Here is a 27,907-nt window from a genome sequence, read left to right on the forward strand (position 1 = left end):
AATGAGAAAAATTGAACCCAATTTTTTTAATCACATCCCCCTTTCCCTTATTCCAAAACTAATCTCAATTAAAATTTCTAATGGAGTTTGCAACAATAACTACTCATTTAAATACATCATAAAATATTAAGATGTAAAAAAACTGCTCGTTATCACTGAATGGTAAAGATTATTTTAATTTATCAGTTGGTAGTGAAAAGTGAATATACATTGTATATTGTATATAACAAAGATTTAAGTTGATTCTGGACAAAGAAAGATAACTCCAATTAAAAAAAAATCTTGCTATTGCACAATATTTTGCAATTAGATTTTTCTTGCTTACTATTCTGGACAAAGAAAGATAACTCTAATTAAAAAAAAATTTGCTATTTCACAATATTGTGCAATTAGATATTTCTTGCCATTGCGCAATACTGTGCAATTGAAAAGACTTGCTATTGCACAATACTTAATATAATAATTTTAGATCCTGATTTGGACCAACTTGAAAACTGGGCCCATAATAAACAAGAGTGCACACGCTGAAATGTCTCGCCTTCTATACTAATCATTGATATTATGTTGATAGTCCTAAGTAAAAAGCTAAGCTTTATAACAACTGTACCATAAACTTAACATTAACCAAGATAACTAAACAAAGACCAATGAACCTTGAAAATGAGGTCAAGGTCAGATGAACCATGCCAGGCAGACATGTACAGCTAACAATGCTTCTATACAACATATATAGTTGACCTATTACTTATAGTTTAAGAAAAATAGACCAAAACACAAAAACTTAACACTGTGCAATGAACCGTGAAAATGAGGTCAAGGTCAAATAAAACCTTAGCGACTGACATAAAGATCATTAAATATTTCCATACACCAAATATAGTTGACCTATGGCATATAGTATTAGATAAAATGACCAAAACTCAAAAACTTAACTTTGACCACTGAACCATGAAAATGAGGTCAAGGTCACATGACATCTGCCCGCTAGACATGTACACCTTACAATCATTCCATACAACAAATATAGTAGACCTGTTGCATATAGTATGAGAACAACAGACCAAAACACAAAAATTCAACTATAACCACTGAACCATGAAAATGAGGTCAAGGTCAGATGACACCTGCCAGTTGGACATGTACACCTTACAGTCCTTCCATACACCGAATATACTAGCCCTATTGCTTATAGTATATGAGATATGGACTTGACCACCAAAACTTAACCTTGTTCACTGATCCATGAAATGAGGTCGAGGTCAAGTGAAAACTGTCTGACAGACATGAGGACCTTGCAAGGTACGCACATATCAAATATAGTTATCCTATTACTTATAATAAGAGAGAATTCAACATTACAAAAAATTTGAACTTTTTTTTCAAGTGGTCACTTAACCATGAAAATGAGGTCAAGGACATTGGACATGTGACTGACGGAAACTTCGTAACATGAGGCATCTATATACAAAGTATGAAGCATCCAGGTCTTCCACCTTCTAAAATATAAAGCTTTTAAGAAGTTAGCTAACGCCGCCGCCGTAGCCGCCGCCGCCGCCGGATCACTATCCCTATGTCGAGCTTTCTGCAACAAAAGTTGCAGGCTCGACAAAAATCTAAGTACATTTTTGGATTCAGCATATCAAAGAACCCCAAGATTTCAATTTTTGTTAAAATCAGACTAAGTTTAATTTTGGACCCTTTGGACTTTAGTGTAGACCAATTTGAAAACAGGACCAAAAATGAAGAATCTACATACACAGTTAGATTTGGTATATCAAAGAACCCCATTTATTCAATTTTTGATGAAATCAAACAAAGTTTAATTTTGGACCCCGATTTGGACCAACTTGAAAACTGGGCCAATAATCAAGAATCTAAGTACATTTTTAGATTCAGCATATCAAAGAACCTAACTGATTCATTTTTTGTCAAAATCAAACTAAGTTTAATTTTGGACCCTTTGGACCTTAATGTAGACCAATTTGAAAACGGGACCAAAAGTTAAGAATCTACATACACAGTCATGACAGTTAGATTCGGCATATCAAAGAACCCCAATTATTCAATTTTGATGAAATCAAACAAAGTTTAATTTTGGACCCTTTGGGCCCCTTATTATGTTGGGACCAAAACTCCCAAAATCAATACCAACCTTCCTTTTATGGTCATAAACCTTGTGTTTAAATTTCATAGATTTCTATTTACTTATACTAACGTTATGGTGCGAAAACCAAGAAAAATGCTTATTTGGGTCCCTTTTTGGCCCCTAATTCCTAAACTGTTGGGACCTAAACTCCCAAAATCAATACCAACCTTCCTTTTGTAGTCATTAACATTGTGTTTAAATTTCATTGATTTCTATTTACTTAAACTAAAGTTATAGTGCGAAAACCAAGAAAATGCTTATTTGGGCCCTTTTTGGCCCCTAATTCCTAAAATGTTGGGACCAAAACTCCCAAAATCAATACCAACCTTCCTTTTGTGGTCATAAACCTTGTGTTAAAATTTCATAGATTTCCATTCACTTTTACTAAAGTTAGAGTGCGAAAACTAAAAGTATTCGGACGACGACGACGACGACGCCAACGTGATAGCAACATACGACGAAAAATTTTTCAAATTTTGCGGTCGTATAAAAATGCAACATATCAACAGAACCACATTTTAAATTGATAAAATATTCACATCTTACCTTTGAGGTTCTGGTACTGGAGCACCTGGTCGAACAACAGGGAGTGAAAATGAAGATGCTGAATCTGACCCTAAGACTCGAGAGCCAGGAGGTATTACTAGATTTGAGCCTGGACTAGGAGCCAATATTCCTTCCACCATAGCTGTAGCTATTCTTTCGGCTGCTGCAGCTGCTTCTGTGGCACCTAAAATTATCATTCAGCACATTTTGTATCATAATCTCAACATCACATTTTCATTCTTAAATTTTTCTCCAACAAATCTTAAAATTCATGACATCAATAATTATTGTGGAAATATATTGACACAGAAGTCAGTAGGTTCAAAATATCTATTTGGAAGTGTTGGACGACAAGGAAGTTAAACTTATGAAGTAATGGAAATTTCTTTTCATTTATCTAAATAATGGAACAGTAACAATTGTAAATATTAGCCAATCAAATCATGGAACTAAAGTGATGATTGAAAACCCTAATCATACTCACCGTTCCGTAACAAACAAGAAAACTTGTATTTTATGAACAAAGTACAGCCATTTTGTAAAACTGTGAAAAAGTTCTAGGTAGTAATCATCTCAATGTATTGTAACAGTTATACCTTATTTGTGAAAATATATTAAAAAAGTTTATACAACAAATTTTGAACATCAAGCAACATTATTATATTAATAAAAGAAGATGTGGTATAAGTGTCAATGAGACAACACTCCATCCAAATCACAATTTGTAAAAGCAAACCTTTGAAGGTCAAAGTATAATCTTGTGATCTATTTGAACAACATGCAAGGAAGGACCATCCGTATTAGTCTTATCGGTTAACTTCACGTCTGTACTTACTGATTGGTCTGTTCGCTGATTCTTCTAAGCTCTGTGTTATCCTCTGCACATCCTCATAGGGTATGTTTTCTATAATACCTCCAGGGGTAACTATTGATGGTGCATAATTTATTGGTCTTGGAGGTGGACATGTATCGGCTGTTACCAACATTGCAGCATTTGGCTACAAACAAGGAGAACAGTTGTGAAGTAAAATTAAGATAAATATTTAGCTGTCTAATGTTACTTTAAATCAATTTTAATTTAATTCTTATTTTCTACTGATTTTTTTCATCGAAGCTAACTTCTCTTTTTTTACATTTAGAATTCTTGAAATTTCACAAAACTGCATGTGATATATAAAATTCCATTCATAATGGTCTTAATGATCCATAGGTCTTAGTAAATATATTCAAATCATATTTAATATACAATTCCAATAAGAGTTTTTCCAGATGCGATTCATTTTCAGCTGGTTATAACTTTTTACAATTAAAAACCAGTTGGTCTTTAATAAAAGTAAAGAATAAAACCAAAAAAATAAATGAATTATGTTGGTATCAAGTAATTAATGCCAGTCGAGTATCTGTAGGAATAGTGGTCTTTACCTTTGATCGGTCAGGGGGTGGTGGAGGCCTTCTCCAGTCAGGATGTACAAGGCCCTTTGCTTTTAGTTCTTCTTCATACTCCTTCTTTCTCTTCTCTTCCTCTTCTGCTACTTTTCTCCTTTTTTCTTTCCTTTCATCCAATTCTTCATCCCTTAACTTCTCAAGCTCCTCAATTATTTCTGGTTTCAAAGCTAATCAACATAAACATAACAAGCTTCACATATAGTGGGGTGCTCATTTTCGCCATATCTTTCCATGTTTTCTACAGTTTATGTTCAGGTCTATATGTTTTTGAAGTATACTGATATTTCTATATGAAGATAACTTCAAATGCAAAACATTCCTAAGCTTGAAAACATGTTTGTTTGAAAATAATCATCTGTAAAGTTAGATTAAAGGGTGTTTGAAATTTCCTGATGTTTTGTCAATGGGGAACACATATTCGCCGTTTTCACACATCTATTTAAAACCAAATAACTGCAGCTTTATATAATATTTATCAAATAAATTTCATGATAGATGAACAGCAGACATTTCAAAGGTGTAAAAAACAGAAGTTTAGGCCAATCAGTCAAAAAATTACTAAGAAAATTCTTTGAAAATCGTGTTTTTCATTCAGGAAATTGACTGAAAAGTTTTTCGTTCCTTTGCAGTAATTGCCGCAATTTTGTTTAAGTTTAAAAAATAATCATATTTATTATAAAATTGTAATTTATTGGCATATTTCTTCAATTTCAGCCATCCTTTGAAGTTTTCACACCTCAAAATCATAAAACGGCGAAATTGTGTCCCCGGCGAATATGTGCCCCCACTCTATATATATATATAAATAGATTAATGGATATATTATATCAGCATTAACCTGTCTTTCGTTTCTGCTTTTTATTCTTTATATTATGTAAAATACATCTAAAATGAAACTGATGATCAGGAAAAGCTTTGTATTTACACATTTATCTTTTTGGTATCTCATGGATTGTTGGTATTTTCATTATTCATACAAAATGTAAACCTTTGGCCCATTTGTTGGATAACCAGTTCTTGTGTTTTGGTGTACTTTTTAAAACTACAACTCAATTTCATTAATTCTGAAATCAAATTACTGTGCTTGAACATTTGTATTTAACTTGACCTACTTCTGATATCATTCTTTACAAATACTGTGTAGAAAAAAATACAAGATTCAAGATGGTCAATTTCTACTTCTTTATTGCTAATAAATATATAACAGTAATACATACATGTAACACAGTCATGTACACTATCTCCGTCCAATACTTTAGCTTCTTCAGTCCATCTATTCATTGTTGAAGGAACTAATGTTAACAGTCCTGATCCTGAAGCTCCATTGCTAGAAAATGGATCCTGTAATAAAAATAAAAAATTATTCATACACACAGAAAATTACAATCCCACAGTTGTTAAATCAATGTTGATCTTAATTATGTTAAAGATACATTGTTACCTATGTACACAGTATTTGTAGAATGTGATGGCACTTGATTTTGTTTGTGAAAGATACAAATGTCTTAAGTTTTGTAACTGTTCTTTGGCATGACAATTGCCCAATTCATAAAATAGTAGCAAATTTGAGAGTGCACAGCCATTTTTTTTTTAATCAACTTGAATAAAACACAAACCCAATATCATACTATTAATATTCAGAAGTAATTTGCAAGGTATTTATGGACCAACTTGTTTGTCTACTTATGCCACACTATTTAAATTTATCAACTGTTACAAGATGTTTTACATATGGATTGAGTTTCTAAAACTATTTGATTACCAACCTGAAACAATTCCTCATAAAATTCATCTTCCCTTTGATTATACATGAAGTCATCACTACTGTTTACAACCACTCTGGTTGGAGTAGGACCTGCCACAGATGTGAATGTATTAGTCAACTGTAGAACATCAGCAGCTGTAGATGGTCCTAGTAGTCTGCAATAGTAGAAACAATATTTCAGGCTAAAACTTTCAAACATAAAATAAAATTTTCCAAATTGAAAATGGCATTAACCCTTTCACCGATTGCTGCCCAGACAGAAGCTACTCTGAGACAATGGCTTCCCTGGCTACTATTACTCAAGTGGGACATCTTCATAATAAATGTCAATAAAAACTTGTTTGTAGCTATTTGTGTATTTATTTCATTCACTAACACCATGTTCACAGTTTTGTTCATGTTTTGTTAATTTTTTCTTCATAAAATGTTCAAATTTTCAAATTTTCAGCATTTATTAGGTGAAATTCTCAAAATTCCGCACTTTGACCCCAAATCGTAATTTTTTAACCCAAAACGGCAAAATTTTGAAAATTTTTATGAGGCTGTACAAATTCCTCACACTGAACGATGTCCATTCCAAGTGTTTTGTACATAAAACGACATTTTATGTGAAAAAAGTATACTAGTTTGGCTTCAATTCTTCCATATTCTTTCAAAAAAAATGTTCCCTCATTTCAAATTCTCGTAAATTCCGTAAATTTCCTCTGATTTTGACACGATTTTCAACAAACGGAAGCGCCATGTTTACACTTTCATCCAGGTATTCATCAAAGAAAGATAACTCATGTTTGCACTGTTTTAAGCGGGAAATATAAAAGAGGTATTCCGATCCCGGTAAAACGGGACTCATCGTCAGCTGTCTGAAGCGTGAATCCCGGTAAACCGGGACTCATCGGCAAAAGGGTTAATCTATAAACTTAAATGACACACTGAAAAATTTGAACTCTGTCTGCAATTTGCATTTATTATCTTTTGTATGAATTTCATAAAATTAGTACGAGACTTGAGTTACGAGTGAGGAAACGAAATATGGGTCGTACATAAAGAGGAAGGTACCAATTGGGTGCCACCTTAGCCATGCAGCAAGGGCATAAAGTGTTTTCACTCACCTGTTTTTTAAGATTTGTTATAAGTTGTTTAGCCATTCAAAAGGATTGATATCTGTCATATCTTGCAGTCTGACAGAACCATGTATTTAATGAACAGACATTTTTCTAGTACAACTCTCATATAAATCAGAGAGGTAATTTTTTTATTTACTTTATACAGTTTTCTCCCCAGTATTTTCAAATGGCACTATTTCCCAAAAATTTTACAATCCTTTGCATATTTTCTTCATCACCAAAATGTCTACAACTGATTATTTATTAGAAAGATCTATATACAGTCAAACCTGAATAAACCGGACCCTGAATAAACCGGTTTCCTGTCCATTCCGGCCGAAAATGAAAGTCCCATATTTTTCCATTCAAAGTCTTTGTTAAAATACCCTTTGTAAACCGGACCCTGTGTATTCCGAATTCCGGTCTTATTATGATCTATTATGAAGTCCCAATACTCTTAATTACATTAATTATTACCTGTCAAAACCGGTTTGTCTTATTAATTTCAATGATCGATATGCAATCAAAACATATTTGTTGATACAATATAACTTTTCGTGATAATCAATTAGTCAGGTGTCAAACTGTGAACCTACAATCGTACAGTAGTGAGCTGTATTATTTATTAAAACAATTAAACTAAAAGACAAACCGAATATATATCTCGAATAGAACTTACGTTTTAACTTGGATAAACAAATTAAAATCGAGAAGTAAAAAGTTCACATCGTAATTTCGAAATCCTTGGTTCCTTGTTGTGAACCCCTAAACAAATGACCTTCATAATGAAAAACACCCGGATGACAACAATCAATGGATATTGTACACTCACAGTGACTGTACGACAACATTTCGAAAGTGATGACATTACGTTTGATAATATTCTGGCTTTTTAAACGGCCATTCCAACATTTCAAATTATTGATCATGGGAGTAAATCGAAACTCTGGTCTTACAATCCAAACAACGCGAGCATTATGATGCAAATGCAAACAATGAAAAATGAAGTGAAAGTATTTTAATTTATCAGATATAATTTACAATCAGAGAGAATTTTTTCATTCAATGTCGGACGTCACAAGTCATTAACTTCCGGTCAAAACAGAAACCTGAATAAACCGGCTCACTGTCCAAACCGGCCCTTTTTCATGGTCCCGTAGCCGGCCGGTTTATACAGGTTTTACTGTATTCATTAACTGTTAAATGTAACAGCTTTTGACCATTTTTGATAACACAAGAGGTCATCAAGTCAGGACATGCTGAACATTAATTTTGCATTCTTCCCTTCCTAAATGACCCATGGTTGGTGAGGTCAGTCGTACACAAGAATGCTAGTATAAGTAAAGTTGAAAACTATTGACTGGAGGTGTTATGTGACAAGTTTTACAGCCGATTGCATTGAGTGTGTAGGCAAAGGTGATATCTTTGGTTAGCTTGCTTGCTAGCTGATCCCTGAAGTCATTATTAGGTAAGATATACTACCCTCCTTTTTAAGTAGGCTAGTTCTACAGACAGATATATTGGTTATCTGTCAGACTAGTCTACTTTTAAAGGAGGGTAGTTTACCTAATCTAGTAATGAATTCATGGTTCAGCTAGTAAGCAAGCAAACAAAAGATATTACCTTTGCCTACACACTCAATACAATCGGCTGTAAGATAACATGTAGCAATTTATTCTTTCTGCAATTAGTTTTTCAAAAATTACAAATTGATTGTTGAATACCAATCAAAAATCTACTGAAATATTAGTATTATTAACAGTTATATTGTCACTCTTATATATTCTAAAATTTAAAAAAAAACTATTGTTTGATAATGAGTTGACAACTGTGTCATTGTGTTTGTCTCCTTTGTATTTCCCTAATCTCTATTAAATCAGACTTTCCTTATAAAATATGTAAAGATCAAATCTGTAAGAGGACTTAACATGAATGTGTCCAAAGTACATGGATGCCCCTCTCACACTATCATTTTCTATGTTCAGTGGACCGTGAAATTGGGGTATAAACTCTAATTTGGCATTAAAATTGGACATAGATCATATCATAGGGAACATGTGTACTAAGTGTCAAGTTGATTGGACTTCAACTTCATTAAAAACTACCTTGACCAAAAACTTTAACCTGAAGGAGGACAGAAGGACGGACGGACACACAGATCAGAAAACATAATGCCCCTCTACTATCGTAGATGGGACATAAACATTACAATTTGAACAACATGATTTTAATTAGTCTAACTGTCTCAAATGTTTTGAAAATATGAAACTACAAAAGTCTAAAAATTTATATTTTTACAAAATATCAAATAGTAAAACATCTGTTGAATGGGAGGAAAAATTGTAACCACATTAAACACACAAAAGATACAATATTCTAATGAGTCTCTAGTAGTGGTAATTTATATAGCAGTCTTCTCTTCCTAAATGACCCATTGATAAGAGGTCAGTCGTACACAAGAATGCTAGACAAATGATAAATTACAAAATATATACAATTCATCTAAATGCTTCAAATAATTATCTTTATATTGTAAAGTCAAAACCTCTTCAAAAGCATGTTCAACAAAAGTTTGGTTACTTTGCTTGTAAGAAAATACTAGAATTTGATCCATGTAGCATTGGTAGTTCAAATAACAAAAAAAACTTTTACAACATTGTCTGGCAAGCAAAGGTTCTAAACTTTTTTAACATGCTATATTAGAATTTTGCACAGTAAAAATAAGTAAAATTTCTCACGTTTCGCAGTATAGGGAGAAACTATTGTATATAGGGTACTAACGTAGTAGTTTTATAAGTTAATGTCACTAGGTATAAGACACGTGGGGTTTTATAAGTTAACGTCACTAGGTATTAGACACGTGACCAACTTTATTGCAGGAATTTTTTTCCCTTAGATTATCACTTTTTAGCCCGCCATAGACAGGGCAACATTCAAGTTCCATTCATATTATGAATATACTTTGATACATGCATTTATATATTTTTCAAAACAATACACGTCCAATTATGTCTCGTGAGATGACTTGTCGCATTGGGTTGGACCCAGGTTTCCAGTTTATCCCATTATTGGGTTTGTTTGGTTGTTTCTTGCTGGCGAGGTCGTTCATGATCGAGTTCGTCAGTTATTCATTTATTCAGTTTACATTTATGTCAACCATATTATAGCTCTTGTTCGTACAAGGTTTACTTTTTCTAGCTAAGTTGTACCTAATAGTATATTTCATGGTTTTTAGTTATTAGGAGTAATTGTGGTTATTGCTTTTTTCATATGTTTATAAATAAGTATATATATATATATATATATACAACTCGTCTAAACATCAACCCAACAATGTTAGATCTGTAAATTTGCTTTCGCAAATTTTTGGTTCTTCCCTCGCCGGGATTCGAACCCATGCTACTGTGATATCGTGACATCAAAATTTATATATATATATAAAGACACATGTATGTATTAATTTAATAAATTCCATTGTCCACTATGCTTGCTGGGCTATCGGCAACACTGTATATATTGTATTCATTTATGCCTGATAATAGATAAGAGCGTAAAGGGTATACTGAAAGGGACATTAAAATAAGTTTGATTTACACAATAAATATTTGATGTTATTGAGTACTAATATGATGCAAATTTACAACCTGTACAAAAATTACTTAACCCTTTCATGCCGAATGTATCCTTTTGGCACACCCGCGCGCATGCCGAATGTATCCTTTTGGCACCCCCGTGTAGATGCCGAATGTATCCTTAAGGATACATAGATTTCTATTTTTAGACGGTCACAGTGCAAACAGTAAAAATAACGTTTAAACATGTTTCTTGGCCCCGTTGCTCCATGGATGTTATGATAAACAGCAAATGCATTCGATATTTTAGTATCGGGCGTAAAAACACTGTTAAAATATGTTTTTTCAAAGATTGTTGAGAGAAAAAAAACCTCGTGAAAAACAAAATGGCGGAATCATAAACAATCGTGGTCAGGAGTTTCATTTCGAGTTGAAACATTGAGAAAACTTAACCTGCGGTCATGAAAGTCGTTTAAATTGAACAAAAGTAGTGATTGTACGTATATTTTGGAGTTGTGAGAAGGATATTTGTAAAACAACCTGAAATCGAGACTTTGATTGTCGCCATCAGGTGCACGACTGTAAATAATTATTTCTCGTTGCCGTTTGACAGTCAACCTTTCATTACCGATTGAGTCAGAGTCTTTTATCATCGTTTTAGACACTCTCAGGAGTCTGTAGTGCTACAGGTTTTATTTCTTTACATTGAAAGGCTGTACTGCAGTATGTAGGTCGACAAAACGAAAGTCCACTTTTATTTTAAATAGAACCGGATATTGACAAAATTGACAGCTGAGTCTATAAATAGTGCGGTTCATAAAAACACGTGTTGTTACATCTCATAGATTTATTATTTTACATAAAAGTGGTTTCGAAAGATGAGACAATATTCTGCAATCTTATTCGTATTTTAATCGAGTGTAAATTATTTTCCATGATGTATCTCGTCTTGTGACAGAGGTTTTTAAAAGTCTTGTTCAGCATACAAAAATTTTAAAAGTTGTTTTGAAAAACAAATAATGTTGACAGAGAGTAAAAAAATCCTGAAAGATGCCAAGATGATTATTTTATGTAACAAATTGTTTTCTTTCTCATTTAAAAAAAAAAACATTGTCAAAGAAGGGAAGTGAAAAAAATTATATTTGTTTTAGAAGGGAAGGGAAATTTTTTTTTTTTTTCAGAATTGGAAAGGGGGGAAAAAAAATTTTTTTTGCTGGAGGGAAGTGATTTTTTTTCCCCAAAGTGAAATAACATAAGGTGTTGTCTGTTGCTTCTGATTAATCTTGAGATGGCATCATTTATTATTGTAAAATAATACTGTTCCTGTATGTTTCTGAAAACAATATAGGGGTTAAATTTTTTGTTATGGAAATTATGAGGAAGAACTCCCCCTCATGTAGCACACTAACACAAAAGATGAATGACCAGTGCGGCAGTGCCTAAAGTTTATTACAATATGTAATGCAAATATAAGCAACCATTTTTAACACTAGGAAACATCTTTTTTGTGTTCAAAAAGGGACTTCAAATGGTATATAAATTGCTTCTTCTCTCAGATGCCAAGTCATATACATGTAGTAGTAAGGAGTAAGAGAAAAAACTGATCAAATTGGAAATGGGATAATGGGACCACATTAGGGTCTTGTAGCTGTCACCTTGTAAGTCAGCTTCTTAAATTAACACTGTTTATGGGACTAGTACACATAAGCAGGTATCTTCATACCACATTAATATATATAGGCTTATATGTAAGTAACACTTGCTGCTGGATGTAAAAGATTAATTAATAGACTGGTAACAATGGTTATAGTATAACAACCTCACTCAAGTAATTTTTATTCACTTTTTGACAAACCATTCCATTAAATAACCCAACAATATAAACAGAAAATAAAAAAAAAATAGTTTCCATTGTCCTCACTCAATTTTAAAATCAAAATTTATGATATGAATCCTCCTATTCAATGAGTATGCAGCATTATAAACTAAAACAAATTGCATAGCTTCCAAATGTTATTACAAACTATATCATGCAGCTCCCTGGTGTAGCTTTCCATCAATGAATTTTAAAACTGCATTTTGCAGTAAAACATGTACATGATGTATTTTAATCCCTTTTTGGCAATAGTTTTCAACGACTTGCATATGTGTCTACATATCATGAGTTTAAATAAAACAGTACCCAGTAGTTGTCTGCATATATTATCTTCTTTACCTCTCCTGAATATGATTAATAAATTTAACTATGATGAAAATAAATTTATAAAATATTAATTGCCAGCTTTTAGTATTTATTTGTGCTGCTTTAACAAACATCAGTTGATGTATTTGTCAATTTTATGTTGTCTTATACATCCTAAATTTTGACTAGTAAGTTCAAATTTAATTTCAACAATTTTCAAAAAAAATAAATTCACTAGGCTCTTTATCTTGAGATACAGCTGAATATTTGCTTATTTGTAGTACATTTATTAATGCTTAAATATTTTTTTATATTATACAACCCCCATGACCCAAATCAAATTTATTGGAAATTTCATGGATTTAGAACTTTAAAAAAAAAATCACTTTTTGGGTTCATTTATTTTATCTATTGGAAAGCTTTATCTCATTCACATGTGGAAGAATTAAGGCATTACTGGGGTTAAGTCATAAAGTAATGAAGTCCCATCGATTATTATTGCAGTTAACAATTATTTTTAATTAGTTCAGTAATCGCACATCAACGCTGGGGGTATTATACAACTCGTCTCGAAGAGTTATTGTCCGTTATCGAGCCCGAGTTATCTTTCTTCTTTCGAAACCGTAAACAAATGGCGGCCAAAATCTACGTGAACGACAGTCTCGATTTACAAGTATTATTGCCAAGAAAACGAAAACGGAAACGGGTTTTGAAAGAAAATAATTCAGTAGCTCATAGAAATAGAATTTTGAAACACACGTGTGCTTAAGAAATGTTGCCGAATGGAAGTGAAAGTGATATATGGTAGGCAATGACAAAACTTATCTTCCGATTCAATCAATCTACGTTTTCGACACGCGTTTTTAAGGTAAACTGCTTTTCACTCTATGAAAAGGTTACGGACGCTCAACCTATGATATTTATCTACATTTTATCAAAATTTGACCGCACAACTCGCTACAGTTCCCGAGTTTTCAATGACCAAAACTACGAGGTCGTTTTTGATGAAGCACATGTGAAATTAATCCCGGTCAGGCAAACGGCTCGTGCAAATAAATTTCGGCCAGGGAATCCCGCGAAAAAAATAAATTCAGTAGTGAAAGTGTTAAAAGTCGTGTCATTTCACTTACAAAAGTTATTTACTACCTATAGCATTGGTAACACATGCAAAACATGACAAACTCCAAAACATTTCTTCAAAATATGTTTCAGCAACAGACAACATAAATTACAATAAAGTATGCTTTTTTGAGATGCTGATGTTATTGTTGCATTCTTCCCTTCCTAAATGACCCATGGTTGTAGAGGTCAGTCGTACACAAGAATGCATTTTAAAAATTAATATCTTTAGTACAAGTGTTACAGATTGTCTGGCTAAGCAAACCTGTTCATAGCTTAAAGAATGGGCAAACAGGAAGTTTGTGTCTGACAGATCCTAAAACTGCTAGCATGTTATATACACACCACTGTCAAGCTGCTTACCAAATATGAAATTATTCCACTCAGTGTTCCTCAGAAAAGGGGGACAAAAGTATTTGTTGGACAGATGGATTAACAATGAGATTTCAAAAAAGCTCCTAAGTGGAAGTATAATAAAATCATACCTTTGTAAAATTGCTGGTGGGTTAGGCTGTCTAGGTAAGTTAACATGTAAAGTTTGTGTTGTGGGATTGTATCTACACGTTCCTCTTTGTCGCCCTCCCCTCACTCTAGCAACTCCAGAAATGAAAGTTTGGTCTGGTTGTCTTACTAGCAATGGATGAGCTGGAAGCACATTACTCGGTGCTGGTGGCACAGATGGTGCTGAAAAGGAAACTACCGGTTTATGTACACAATAGTATTAAATGTATTTGATACATAATTGTCTTCCTCAGCTTTCACTGAGTTGAGCATAACCATAAATTGAGTTTTATTGTAATGTATGGTGAAAATTTTCCTTCATTCAAGGCAGACATTTCTATGTATCTATGTGTACTTTATTCCAGAAATGTAAGCCATTTCCATCTCAATTTTATTAAATAATTTATCATTATGTACCCTTATCAGGTCTGAAAGTGAAGGCTTCAAACCTAAAATAATCATTTTCAAAATGAATTTAAAAAACAAATAAAAATAAAATAATAACATTGACATCTGGTCTATTCTCAGCCTGTTCTGTAAAAAGGGAAATAATGAAGGCATCTTTCTTAATGCTTATCTCTAGTGAGAAAAAGTCCCCTTAAAGCTAGCATACAATAATCAGTCATTTTACATACAAGAATACAAAATAAAAACAATGCAAACAGCTTGGACTCAAAATCTGCAAAATGAAAGACAGCAACAACAAGAAGAAAGAGAGAAAAGAAAAATGATTTTTTCATTAAAAAAAATCTCATACATACTCAAAGCCTCATTGCCATTGTCATTGTCCATAAAAATAGGGAAGGGAAGGCCATGTCTCTGTAACTGTCGATTGTCTATCGTGTTGAACATAATGTGCTGACCTCCGTCTGTAACATAGACAGTACAATTGGCTGTTAGTTTTATATATATATACAAAACAAGAAACATTTGAATATCGATCTGACAATGCTTGAACCCACTGAATCAGAACCTAAACTAGCAAAGAACATCTATAAAAAGAAGGCGTTGTGCTCACTTCTATAGTTTAGCTAATTGCAATACTGAAAACCTAATCCATATTTTCTATCAACAAGTTATGTATCGTGACTTTTTTATAATCTAGTTGAGGCTGAAATCAAACTGGTAAAAATAGTCACAGTTAATAAGTTGGGGGAGTCAGCATAATAAATCTGTTTCATCCCTGAAATTTTGTTTTCTTATCTCAAACAGAACATTTCTTTTATATTTAGATCTTGTAAAATTGATGTTGAACTGAACAAAAGCAAAAATATGGAATAGATATAGGTGTTGTGTTATATGAAAGGAGAGGCACTCAAAAACCTGCTAAAACTAACTATCAGAAAATCAGAAATTTGACCTGTTAACATATTTTTTTAGTCATTATTCAAGAATGGTAAGAAAAGACCCCCAAAAAAACTAATTGACTATGTAAGAGAATTTCAAACATTTTTATAGCAACATTTCTGTTCATTACTACAGAAAAGAAATAAATAAATAAAAAATATTATGTAAGAGAATTTTCAAACATCTCTATCATAACATTTTCAATTCCCGACTCAAAACAATGATAGTTAGTTTGCAGGCTTTTGAGTTAAATGTACACATCTAAATTCTGACAGGCAAAAGAATAACACATTTGACTACTTACCAGGGAGTAACATATCATCAGGATGGAAGAAGTTATCATCTATATAATGTGTAGTTACTGAAGGTTCTATATCCTGATAATCGTCTTCTATTCCATTCTCCATATCAGAACCCTAGGTTAAATGCAAATTAAAAACATGATAAAATCAAGATAAATGTTTTACTTGTCTGTAGTCGTGCTGAAATGTTCAAACACTGAATTCATTATCATTCATGGTATACTGATTTTCATAGATTTTGAGGGATAAGAAACACCTACATTTAACATATTTATGAGATGAAATTTTCTATAGTCCTGTATATAAAAGTTTTGTAAAACTACAAATTTAAAATACTTTATAACAACACAACAGAAAATATAAATATTCCGTAACTTATTGATTTCAAGTACTTGACTGAATGAAGCAAGTCACTGGACTCAAGCTACCAATAATTGTTTAGATCAGGCTTGGTTAAATTTGTTCATGATAAATTAAAAGCTGTATGACAACAAAACATGAGCACAGTGATAGATACAAAGCCTAAATTTGCTATTTTAATTTAAAAGAATGAGCTTAATTGTTCCAGCTTTATCATACTACAGATGTCTATAAAGTCATTGCAGGCCAGTAATGCTGGATGTTATTGTTGCAGTCTTCCCTTCCTAAATGACCCATGGTTTAAGAGGTCAGTCGTACACAAGAATGCATTGTTTACACCTATGAACTATAAGAGCAGGCAACAGTACCTCATCGTCATCATCTTCATCCTCCTCATCGTCATCCTCATCGACATCATCATCGTCTTCATCATCATTACCACATTCATGATCATCATCATCTGAACTGTTGGATTCACTGTCAGGAGTATCATGCACTAAAAAAGACAAATTTCTGTTCGTTTGTTTTCAATTTTCAAGCATTGTGCAAAACTATCATGGAAATTGTGTGCGGGTTTATATGTTCATGGTCCAATAAAAAAAGTAAATGTTTTGGAATACCTTAATATTTTGTGCTATTTTAAAACAGAAGGCAAATATATTTTTTAAACTGGAAAAATAATTTCATCGATAGAATAAAGAGGGTGTCACTATAATTTTTGTTTTCTTTTTCAATACTATCCACTATATGAGCATTATAAGACTGAAACAAACTTTACTTTTGCCTTAGAACAAATAGAAAACAAAACATAACAGCGAGTCACCAACAAAATTATTTAATAAAAGTTCAAGAAATACAATTTTACCATGTGCATTTTCATCTGGGTCATCTTCATCAATGGATAGTTCTTGACTGACCATCTGTGAATCATGATGATCAATGTCATCATCTTCACCAACTTCTACATCAATTAAAACATCATCATGTTCATGTTCCTCAGACTCTGATGCTCTATTTATTTCCTCTGAAAGGTTACATATAATTATTAACATTCATAGGTAGTAATAACTAAAAGTGAATATTGTCTAATGAAGGCAAGTACTGATCGTTTTTACAACACCAACTATTCTGCTAAAGCAATGATTTTGACACAATAAAACTCTTCCATAATGTTAAGGACAACATCTCAAACTGAAAATGACTGAATTTCAAACCATTTACACACTCCAGTAAAAATTCTAGATTCATCAAGATACTATTTTGCATACCTCAAATTAGTTCTATTTTTTTAATGTGTTGTTTGTGTAACAATCAGATGCTGATTTAAACATTCACCAAAATTTAGCTACACAAGAATATTGATGAATCCACAGTAATCTATTGTTGTTGGGTGTTTTTTTTTTGGTTTTTTTTAATATTCACTTCATAAAATCATGCTGTGATAAGTACCTGAGACATCCATAATAATATCTGCAATTACTTCACTTTCAGGATCTCTGATTCTTTCTCTATTAATCATATTATCTAGTATGTTGTCTAATTCCTGAGCAGCCTGTTTACAAAAATAGAAGTAGTAATCAAATAATTTTCAAATAGACACCTTTCCATATGTTTTTGTTGATATACATTTTTGCCATTTTGTATTGTTGTTCATAATTTCATATTCCATTTGCCAGAAATGAGTTATGGACAGTATATATGAAAACCAAAAATACGAACAGTGGCAGATTCAAAGCCTAAATTTGCCTTTTAAAAAAATGATAAGCTTAATTGTTCCAGCTTTAGCATACTACAGGTGTCTATTAAGTCACTGCAGGCCAGTAATGCTGAATATTATGTTGCATTCTTCCCTTCCTAAATGACCCATGGTTTAAGAGGTCAGTCGTACACAAGAATGCATTTTTTTTATAGCTATAAACAAAAACATGATTAAGCAGGCATCAGTGCCTTATTATCATAATCACTCCTCTTTTTGACCAAAGGTATAATGAGGATAAACCCCCTCCATGACCATCAATTATGAACTAAATATTTTTTTTCTTTCAATTATTTACAAACCTACTCTGCAAAAGATCAAAACCATGTAAATCAGTAAAGCACAAATACCTGGCTTTCTGTGACTGGTTCAACAGCATCAAATGCTTCACTCTCTTCAAGAGCCTCGTTTTGTTCTTCTTGTTCTTCAGTTATATCCTCTATCGTGACCTCTCCAATCTCATTTTCTGCAGGTGCTGCCTCTTCAACTATTTTAAATGAAGAAAAAAGTTAAACATTAGTTTTCTGTCCGTCAACATGTCTCATGTACTATACATTATATTCTTTTCCAGTTTAAAACCCAATAACAAAACTTTAAATTAAATTAGGATAAATCCATTTTGGAATATGTCTGTTCTATTTGAACAAAAGCTCATTTAAAATAGTTTGCTACTTTAACAACATTTTTGGTTTCTAATACAGATTAAATTTTACCATGTGGTGAAAACTTGTAACCACATTAAACACACAAAAGAAACAAGTATTTCTAATGAGTCTCTAGTAGTGGTAGTTTATATAGCAGTCTTCCCTTCCTAAATGACCCATTGGTTAGAGGTCAGTCGTACACAAGAATGCTTGACATACAATACATTATACAATTAATCTCAATGCTATAAAAGTAATCTTCATAGTGTCACATAAGCAATGCAATTAAAATAGACGCTCACAGTAACAGACAAGAACAAAGGTGAGCTTCAGTCTGGTTATAGAAAATAATAGAGTTTGATCAATGTGCAATGCATGAAATTTGCAAAGATTTAAAGTTTTTTCACATGCTATATATAAGAAGAGCTTCAAATTTAAAAAATATTTAAATCTTATTACAATTGAAGAACATTAAAAAATCATGTCTTCAAAATATGTTTCAGCACAAGACAACATAAATTACAATAAAGTATGCTTTATGATATGCTGATGTTACTATAGTATTCTTCCCTTCCTTAATGACCCATGGTTGTAGAGGTCAGTCGTACACAAGAATGCTAGTATTAGTATAGTTTAAACCATTGACTGAAGTCACAAGACACAAGTTAGAAGTAACAAACATAATGACTTGATTTTAATCAGTTCTTTCAAAGATTTTGTAAATATGAAAATACAAAAGACTAAAGAAAATTTGGCTTCTTTTCTAAAAAAATTTATCTAGTAGTAAAATGGTAAAAGGAGAGGTAAAATTGTAACCACATTAAACACACAAAAGTATTTCTAATGAGTCTCTAGTAGTGGTAGTTTATATAGCAGTCTTCCCTTCCTAAATGACCCATTGATTAGAGGTCAGTCGTACACAAGAATGCTGGACATACAATCAGTCTAAAGATAACTTAGCTTCTATATTAACAAAATATCTAGTAGTAAAACCTCTGCTAAGGGTGAAATAATGTAACCACATTAAACACACAAAAGATACAAGTATTTCTAATGAGTCTCTAGTAGTGGTAATTTATATAGCAGTCTTCCCTTCCTAAATGACCCATTGGTTAGAGGTCAGTCGTACACAAGAATGCAAAACAAATGATAAATTACAAAATGGCTAATGCTTTTTTTTTCTTCTGAAATCTAAAAATTTTCCTCACACATGTCATATGGTTACATCAGAGAAGTTGTATAATCAGGCCTATTCTACAATAACATGTTCAATAAAAGTTTACTTTAATTTGGTTATAGTTTTCAAGGGAATTTTACCCAAGCATAACAAATGAAAACAAACACTGACAAAGGTTGAGCTTCAGTCTAGTTATAGAAATACTGATATTTTATGGATGTGGCATTGGTTATTCAAATACTTAAAAAAACAACTTTTGCAGCATTGTCTGGCAAAGTTTCATAACTTCCAGAACATGCTTTTTTAGACTTGCACAGTACAAATAATAAAAGCCTCATTCAAATCAGTTTGATTTTCACAATAAATATTTGATGTTTAAGTATGATGCAAATTTAAAGTCATGGCATTCCAAATTTATGTACTACCTATAACATTGGTGTAACACATGCAAAATTTGGAAAACTCAGAAACATATGCCTTCAAAATATGTTTCAGCAACAGACAACATAATTACAAATAAGTATGCTATAAATGAAATGCTGATGTGACTGTTGCATTCTTCCCTTCCTAAATGACCCATGGTTTAAGAGGTCAGCCGTACACAAGAATGCTAGTATCAGTATGATTATTAGTACTTTTCTAAAATCACACACTAATTGTATGACCCTATCTTCTGAAGTATATATGTTTTCAATTTATTAGTTGTTTGTTTGATTTTGTTGACATGAATAAAATTAGATTTGGTCAGAATGTTATCATGTAATATCTTTTCAAAATAAAATTGTAACCACAATAAACATACAAAAGATACAAGTAGTTCTAATGGGTCTCTAGTAGTGGTAGTTTATATAGCAGTCTTCCCTTCCTAAATGACCCATTGATTAGAGGTCAGTCTTACACAAGAATGCAAGACAAATGATAAATAACAAAATGTATACAATAGATCTAAATGCTTCAAACAATTATCTTATTCATATAAAAAATGTCAAATATTCAGCTGATACATTTATGTAAAAATGTTAAGAAAAATACAAAATAAAATTGTAACCACATTAAACACACAAAAGATACAAGTATTTCTAATGAGTCTCTAGTAGTGGTATTTTATATAGCAGTCTTCCCTTCCTAAATGACCCATTGGTTAGAGGTCAGTCGTACACAAGAATGCTTGACATACAATACATTATATAATTAATCTATTGACCTTCATTGTCATATTTACTCATAAGAGATGTGATAAAATTAAAGCTCTTCCACAAAGGCATTTTCAAAACAAGCTATACTAGTTTGCATGCAATTTCTATAAAAGAATGTTTATAGCTGAGCCATTGCAGTTAAAAATGGACAATTAAATGACAAGTTGAAATATTTTTTTTAATATTAATTCCTGGTTTCGGATATAAATTTATGAAAATAATAATTGAAAGGCTGGGTTTTCGGCTGAACTTATTCCGCTCACACTATTTTCATGAAATTGCAACACCACATAGTGTACCTTGTAGAGATTTCAAAATAACACATTATTAACTAATTGATATTAAGCTGACAATTATGGTGTTGGGCTACTGTCTCATTTGTATATCGAAAATATATATTTTTATCTTTAAAAACTTTCCTTATATAGTCAATGCAAGTATTATCTGAAGAACACTATTCTAGCAACATATTATTTCACCTACTTTGACTGATTCAAAGATTTTTTTATTGGTTTAGTCATGCAATGTCTTAAAGAAACAAAACTCTATGAGAGGTTAAATTGTAACCACAATAAACACACAAAAGATACATGTATTTCTAATGAGTCTCTAGTAGTGGTAGTTTATATAACAGTCTTCCCTTCCTAAATGACCCATTGATAAGAGGTCAGCCGTACACAAGAATGCTAGACATACAATGCATTATACAATTTATCTATATACCATAACAAATTGCTGGACATGTGAAATTTTTTCATGAGGTATTATAAAATATGTACCTGTTGTATTATTTTCAGAGGCAAGTCCAGTTCCTGGTTCAATCTGTGGTAGTTCAGCTTTTGGTTTAGGTTTAGCTGTAACATTTTGCACCGGTTGGTTCACACTTCTAGACAAGGTTTCCAATGGTTTAAGAGCAGAGTTGATTGTATTAGCCATATACGGACTAGAAAGATCCAAACTATGAGGTATCCTGGCTAAATCAGCTACAATGCCCTTCTTCAACAGACTCTTAACAATGTTATTGATTAATGTCTGTTGTCCTTTGAAAACTTGATTAGGGATCTGACCGGGACTAGGACACGATTCAATAATCACACTGATTAAACTAGTCAATGATTGAATCTTTGTGTGTTTTTCTGAGCTTTCAGGCAAGCCCAAAGCTCTCTGAATGGATGCTTTCAGTTCACTTACAAGAGTTAATTGAGCATCTGGACTGTGATTACAAGCAGCTATGCTAGCTAAGAAAATCCTAGAATAAGCAGGACAGTCTTTGTCTCCACTTTTTTGACACTGTGGTAATAAATTGTCCAGAACATATGCTAACACAGTGCAATCCTAAAAAAAAAGAAGAAAACATGTATTAATAAACAAATACAAGAATGCTAATGTACAGCAAAACTAAAAAAATTCTGATCTTCAGTTATTCAAAGAACTTATTATGATTTTGTATTCATCTTCCTCTATTCAAATTCTTGATATACTTTTTTTCTTGAGTTCGCTTTAAAATGCATTCATTATAATATCAAAGCAGTTAAATATTCAATTTAATAATATTTGTTGTTTATGTTGCTATATTTTTTTTAAATTTTTTAATCATTTCATCTGAGTGTATTCATCTTTTTTATAACGTCAGAAAAATACCATTTTGAACTTTCCATTTTTCTTTGAGGTTGGTATTTTTTGTGAAGTAACAAATACTATGATTTGTATCTTTATTCCCATTTAAACTTTCTGCTTGAATTATCAATAACTACATTCTTTACCTCTACTACTAATTCTGACTGTCCACTATGGTATGTGTAGTTAGTAATTAGCCTTGTACAACTAGAATAAGATTTAATCATTTCAGATAACAATCGTAATACTGCAGATTTTGGCATCAATGGATTCTGGTTCTTTAGGTCTTCTTTTGTTTCTTTCTGGTCTTTGGATGTGCCTGCTTCTGAATTATTGACATCAATTTGACTCTAAAATAGAAATTCATATTTGTACGATTGAAGACAAATTTCCTAACTCTAATGAATGTTGACTTCCCACAATAGAATGGAATTTGTAGTGTTGATCAACTACCTCATTAAATTATTTTACTGCTAAATTTTAGCAAATACTGAAATAAGAAGATGTGGAATGATGTCTAAGGACGCATCTACTGCCAGTGACCTAAATTTTAGCAAAGTTAGGTCACCATACAGCCTTTACAAATAAGCAAAACCCATATCTAACAGTAAGCTTGTTATTTCCTTACACAAAAAAAAGTTAAATAATAAAACCAGAAGAAACAATAGCTGAAAAAAAGGACAAAAAAATAAACAATTTGGTGTGCAATGTTCCATTTCGTTTCGAAAATATACTTCTTTTGGTGTATTAGACTCAGAATAAAAATTGTCAACATGCATAATTCAGTCATATGCTTGTCATTATAAAATTCATCATTGACATATTCAATTAGAAAAAGGTGCAATAACCTGCTTCACTGTGATTAAAGCAGTATGACATGTGTTTTTTTCAATCTCAAAAAAACTCTTTTATCACCTGTATGCTTAACAGTTTTTCATATCATGCTTGTACTTTTTACCATGTTAATTAATCCTTTATTAAAAAAAACACTGAGACATGTCTCATCTTAATCCTAATCATAAACTTTAACAATGGTTGACACCATCGACACCAAAAATAGCATGCCTAAGTCTCCATTTAAGCGAGTTCAAAATTGCAACAACAAAAAATTGGCCCTTGGTTATAACACTTTATTCTGTACTCGGAGTATAATTTTGTGTTTGAAACACCAAATCCAGTATTTTGATTGGTTTATATCTGATTTTGAATATGATGATCCTGGTCAAAATTTGTATGTCCACAAGGCCAGAAGTTTAATATTTTCTTTCTGTAACATAATTTCCAATCCCAAATACAAACATGACAACAGAAACAAGTTTCCTACTTACAGATGTTTCATCCTCTGTGACCATATCTATTGCACTGTTTTGTCTGGCTATTGTTCTTTCTGCTTCGGCTACTGCCTCTGCCAATGTTTTTGGTTCTTGTACTTTATTTTCTAGAAATATACAGACAGTTTGTTTTTTTATTATATATCTGACAATTGTGATCAATTACAAATCCTAATGTTAGGAGAAAAGAAAACTATGTCAATTTACAGCTAATTTCCTACTTCATGTAAAACAATACGTTAATAAGCTTGATTTCTTTGTTTGTATATATTGTACAATTTTAATAAGGATAACGTCCACTTAAATCTAAATATAATATATACAGGTTAAAATATGCCTATATATTGATTGAAAATGTCAATGTTAATTACAAAGCTTGAATTAACCTTTATACAAACAGACCAAGCAAACCGGTACAGTAATCAATTACTTGAGTTATGCAAATGTAACAGTTTATTTATTATGAATGGAAGACTAGCTACTGATATAGCTGGAAAATTTACCTGTAGAAACGCAAGTGTAGTAGACTACTGTTTATGTAATGTTAATTTTATTAAAAACATTATTAGTTTGAACGTTTTAGAATTTTCGCATTTGTATTCAGATGTACATTGTCCATTGTTTATATGTTTGAATTGTAATCAATCTGTAAAAGAAAGTATTAAACAGAATAATTTTACTAGTCAATCAAATAAAAAAGTTAATAAATGGGATCACGAAAAGAAACCTGAATTTAGAGAGAATTTAAATTTTGAAAAACTACACAGTTTATTACATGATTTAGTAAATGTAAATTTGGAAAGTATTAGTGATGACATGATAAACTCTTTTGTGGATGAGATCGGATTAATCCTAATAGAATCCGCAAGGGAAACTTTAGGAACGAGATCAGACAAGCCGAAAAAACGAGCATACAAAAACAAGGGAGATAAACTTTGGTTCAACCTTGAGTGTAAATTTGAGAGACAGAATTATAGGAAATTAAAGCGCAAACTGAAGACGAGGCCTTCACCCTTATTATCTAATAAAGTTAAAGAATCTGAGAAAAGATATAAAAAGGTCATGGACAAGGCTATTAAAAAACATAAAAAAGATATGACTCGAAAATTAAAAAATCTTAGATCTCAAAACACCAAAGAGTATTGGAAAATTTTGAACCAACGCGAACATTTAAAACAACTGAATATTAATTTTGAGGATTTACTCAATTTTTTCAAAGAGCTAAACTCAAGTAACTCAGATCCAATTGACTTGCCAACTAATGATACAAATTTGATGAGTGAACTGAATGATAATTTGAATAGTCCAATTACGAAAGAAGAAATATTAAAATGTATTAAGAATTTAAAAAATAACAAAGCTTGTGGTGATGATATGATTATTAACGAATATATTAATACTTCTGGCGATTTTTTTATTGATGTTTATGCTGCATTGTTTAACTTGATTTTTAGAACCGGAATAGTACCAGTATCTTGGGTGATTGGAACGATCAAGCCATTTTATAAAAACAAAGGCAATAAGTTTGATCCTAAAAACTATAGACCCATAACTATTGTAAGTTGTATGGGTAAATTATTTACAGCTATTTTAAGTAATAGACTTGGAAAGTTCTCTGATGAAGTTTTACTACTCAATGAAAATCAATGTGGATTTCGAAATGGTTACTCAACTTGTGATTGTATCTTTACATTACACTCTTTTTTTGAAATTTTGAAATTGAAAAAGAAAAAAATGTTCTGTGCTTTTGTCGATTTTGAGAAAGCATTTGACACAGTGACTAGAGATGCTCTATGGTATAAGATGCTAGTAAATAATATTAATGGTTATATGTATAAAATAATTCATAACATGTATGCTGATATTAAATCATGCTTGTCATACAATGGTGAAAAATCTGATTATTTCCCAAGTAACATTGGTCTACGCCAAGGGGAGAATTTATCCCCTTTTCTTTTTTCGCTTTTTTTGAACGATTTGGAAGATTTCTTTTGTAAAGGGAATTTGATAGGCTTAAAGACTATATCAGATGCCCTAGAAGACGAACTAGATATATATGTTAAATTGTTTGCAATTCTTTACGCAGACGATACTGTATTAATGGCTGAATCAGCCACAGAACTTAATTTGTTATTAGAAAAGTTTGAATCATATTCTAATGTTTGGAAAATGAAAGTCAATGTAGATAAGACTAAAATCATGATTTTTTGCAGTGGTAGACAACCTGCTAATCTTAAATTTAATTTTGGTAATTCTGATTTAGAAGTTGTAAATGAGTTTAATTATCTTGGGATTTATTTTTCTAAAAATGGCTCATTTAAAGCAAACAAGAAGCATCTCGCAGAAAAAGCGACGAGAGCCATGTATGAAGTTATCAAAAAGGGGAGAAAGCATGGGTTATCCATAAGCTGTCAATTAGATTTATTTGATAAATTGGTTAAACCTGTTTTACTTTACGGCTGTGAAATTTGGGGATTTGGCAATAATGATATATTAGAAAGGGTTCATTTGAAATTTTGTAAACTTCTACTCCATCTTAAATCTTCTACCCCGAATTGTGTTATATATGGAGAATTAGGTCGTTATCCTATTAGTTTAGATATCAAGGTTCGCATGATTTCATACTGGGCGAAACTGATTTTTAGCAAACCCAGTAAATTATCAGCAATTGCATACAAATTAATGTTTAGTTTATATCATGGAAATAATGTTAAACTTTATTGGATGAAATGTATAGAATCTATTTTTAATGAAACTGGTTTATCTTATGTATGGTTAACTCAAACTTGTATAAATGAAATTTGGTTAAAGACTATTGTAAGAACATCTCTCCAAGATCAATTTAAACAAACATGGTATTCAGATATTCAAACGAACTCGAAAACATTAAATTATCGCCTTTTTAAGGAACTTTTCGGATTCGAAAAGTATTTAGACATTTTGGAACCCCGAGATATTTATACTTTATGTCAATTTAGACTCATTAACCACAGATTACCTATAGAAAGTGGAAGATGGAAAAAAATTCAGAGAGATAAAAGAATATGCGAACTATGTGACTTAAAAGATCTTGGAGATGAATTCCACTATGTAATGAAGTGTAAATTTATGTCTATAGAAAGACAAAAGTATATCGCTAAAAAGTATATTGATTATCCAAATATAATCAAATTTAAGGAAGTAATGAATATGGCAAAACAATCATATTTAAAAAAGCTATGTACATTTATAAGGCATATTAATTCATGTGTGTGTTCTCCTGGCTAAATTCAACTTATATTTGTAAATAGTGTACATATTATGTTTTCTGTAATTTATAATTGTGCTATTTGTTACATGTAACTTCCAGTGTTCTCCCCAGAAATTTTGGATAGCATCACATTTTGCGTAAAAAAAACAAAACTATTTTTTTAATGTCATTTGTCGCGTCGCGTCGATGCTCTTTTTCCTTTATATGTTTTAGTTTATATTGTTATATATTCATAACTGAGAATACAATTAAACTATAACCACAAAAACAGTTGTTTCAGTTTATGTTTTCTTTATTCATTTATAGTTACAGAATTATTTTTTTCCTCTTGTGCCAAATAAAAATAAATATGTGGTTTCAGTTACCCAACAATAAGTCAAATGAATGAATGGTTCATTATAGTGCAAGCTGTATATATACAAAACTAAATATCTAGTACACAAAATTAACTATTTATATTATATTAAATAAAGATAAAGTAGCAAAACTGGCAAAAAAAAACTCAATTTAAAAACTTTTTTTTGTTTTGTTTATGAAATTCATTGTT

The 27,907-nt window shown here is 31.6% G+C and overlaps 1 protein-coding gene across 6 annotated transcripts in view; it reads right to left on the reverse strand.

Moving 5' to 3' along the window:
* LOC143077737 (E3 ubiquitin-protein ligase HUWE1-like) overlaps positions 1-27,907 on the reverse strand; it is a 153,561-nt gene that overhangs the window by 38,514 nt on the left and 87,140 nt on the right. For 5 of the 6 annotated variants that reach the window (XM_076252990.1, XM_076252988.1, XM_076252989.1 and 2 more), the window contains 15 exons: positions 24,108-24,217; positions 22,926-23,129; positions 21,942-22,497; positions 18,496-18,632; positions 17,839-17,941; positions 17,255-17,413; positions 16,758-16,885; positions 16,032-16,143; positions 15,142-15,249; positions 14,365-14,563; positions 5,905-6,058; positions 5,356-5,479; positions 4,115-4,305; positions 3,528-3,690; positions 2,693-2,876 (listed from right to left, as the gene is read on the reverse strand). In XM_076252990.1, the coding sequence (XP_076109105.1) occupies positions 2,693-2,876; positions 3,528-3,690; positions 4,115-4,305; positions 5,356-5,479; positions 5,905-6,058; positions 14,365-14,563; positions 15,142-15,249; positions 16,032-16,143; positions 16,758-16,885; positions 17,255-17,413; positions 17,839-17,941; positions 18,496-18,632; positions 21,942-22,497; positions 22,926-23,129; positions 24,108-24,217 (2,632 nt within the window). The remainder of the gene's footprint in view (positions 1-2,692; positions 2,877-3,527; positions 3,691-4,114; positions 4,306-5,355; positions 5,480-5,904; positions 6,059-14,364; positions 14,564-15,141; positions 15,250-16,031; positions 16,144-16,757; positions 16,886-17,254; positions 17,414-17,838; positions 17,942-18,495; positions 18,633-21,941; positions 22,498-22,925; positions 23,130-24,107; positions 24,218-27,907) is intronic. The other variant, XM_076252991.1, reaches the window with a different exon arrangement.

The sequence above is a fragment of the Mytilus galloprovincialis genome, chromosome 1 (assembly GCF_965363235.1).
Source record: "Mytilus galloprovincialis chromosome 1, xbMytGall1.hap1.1, whole genome shotgun sequence".
NCBI lineage: Eukaryota > Metazoa > Mollusca > Bivalvia > Mytilida > Mytilidae > Mytilus > Mytilus galloprovincialis.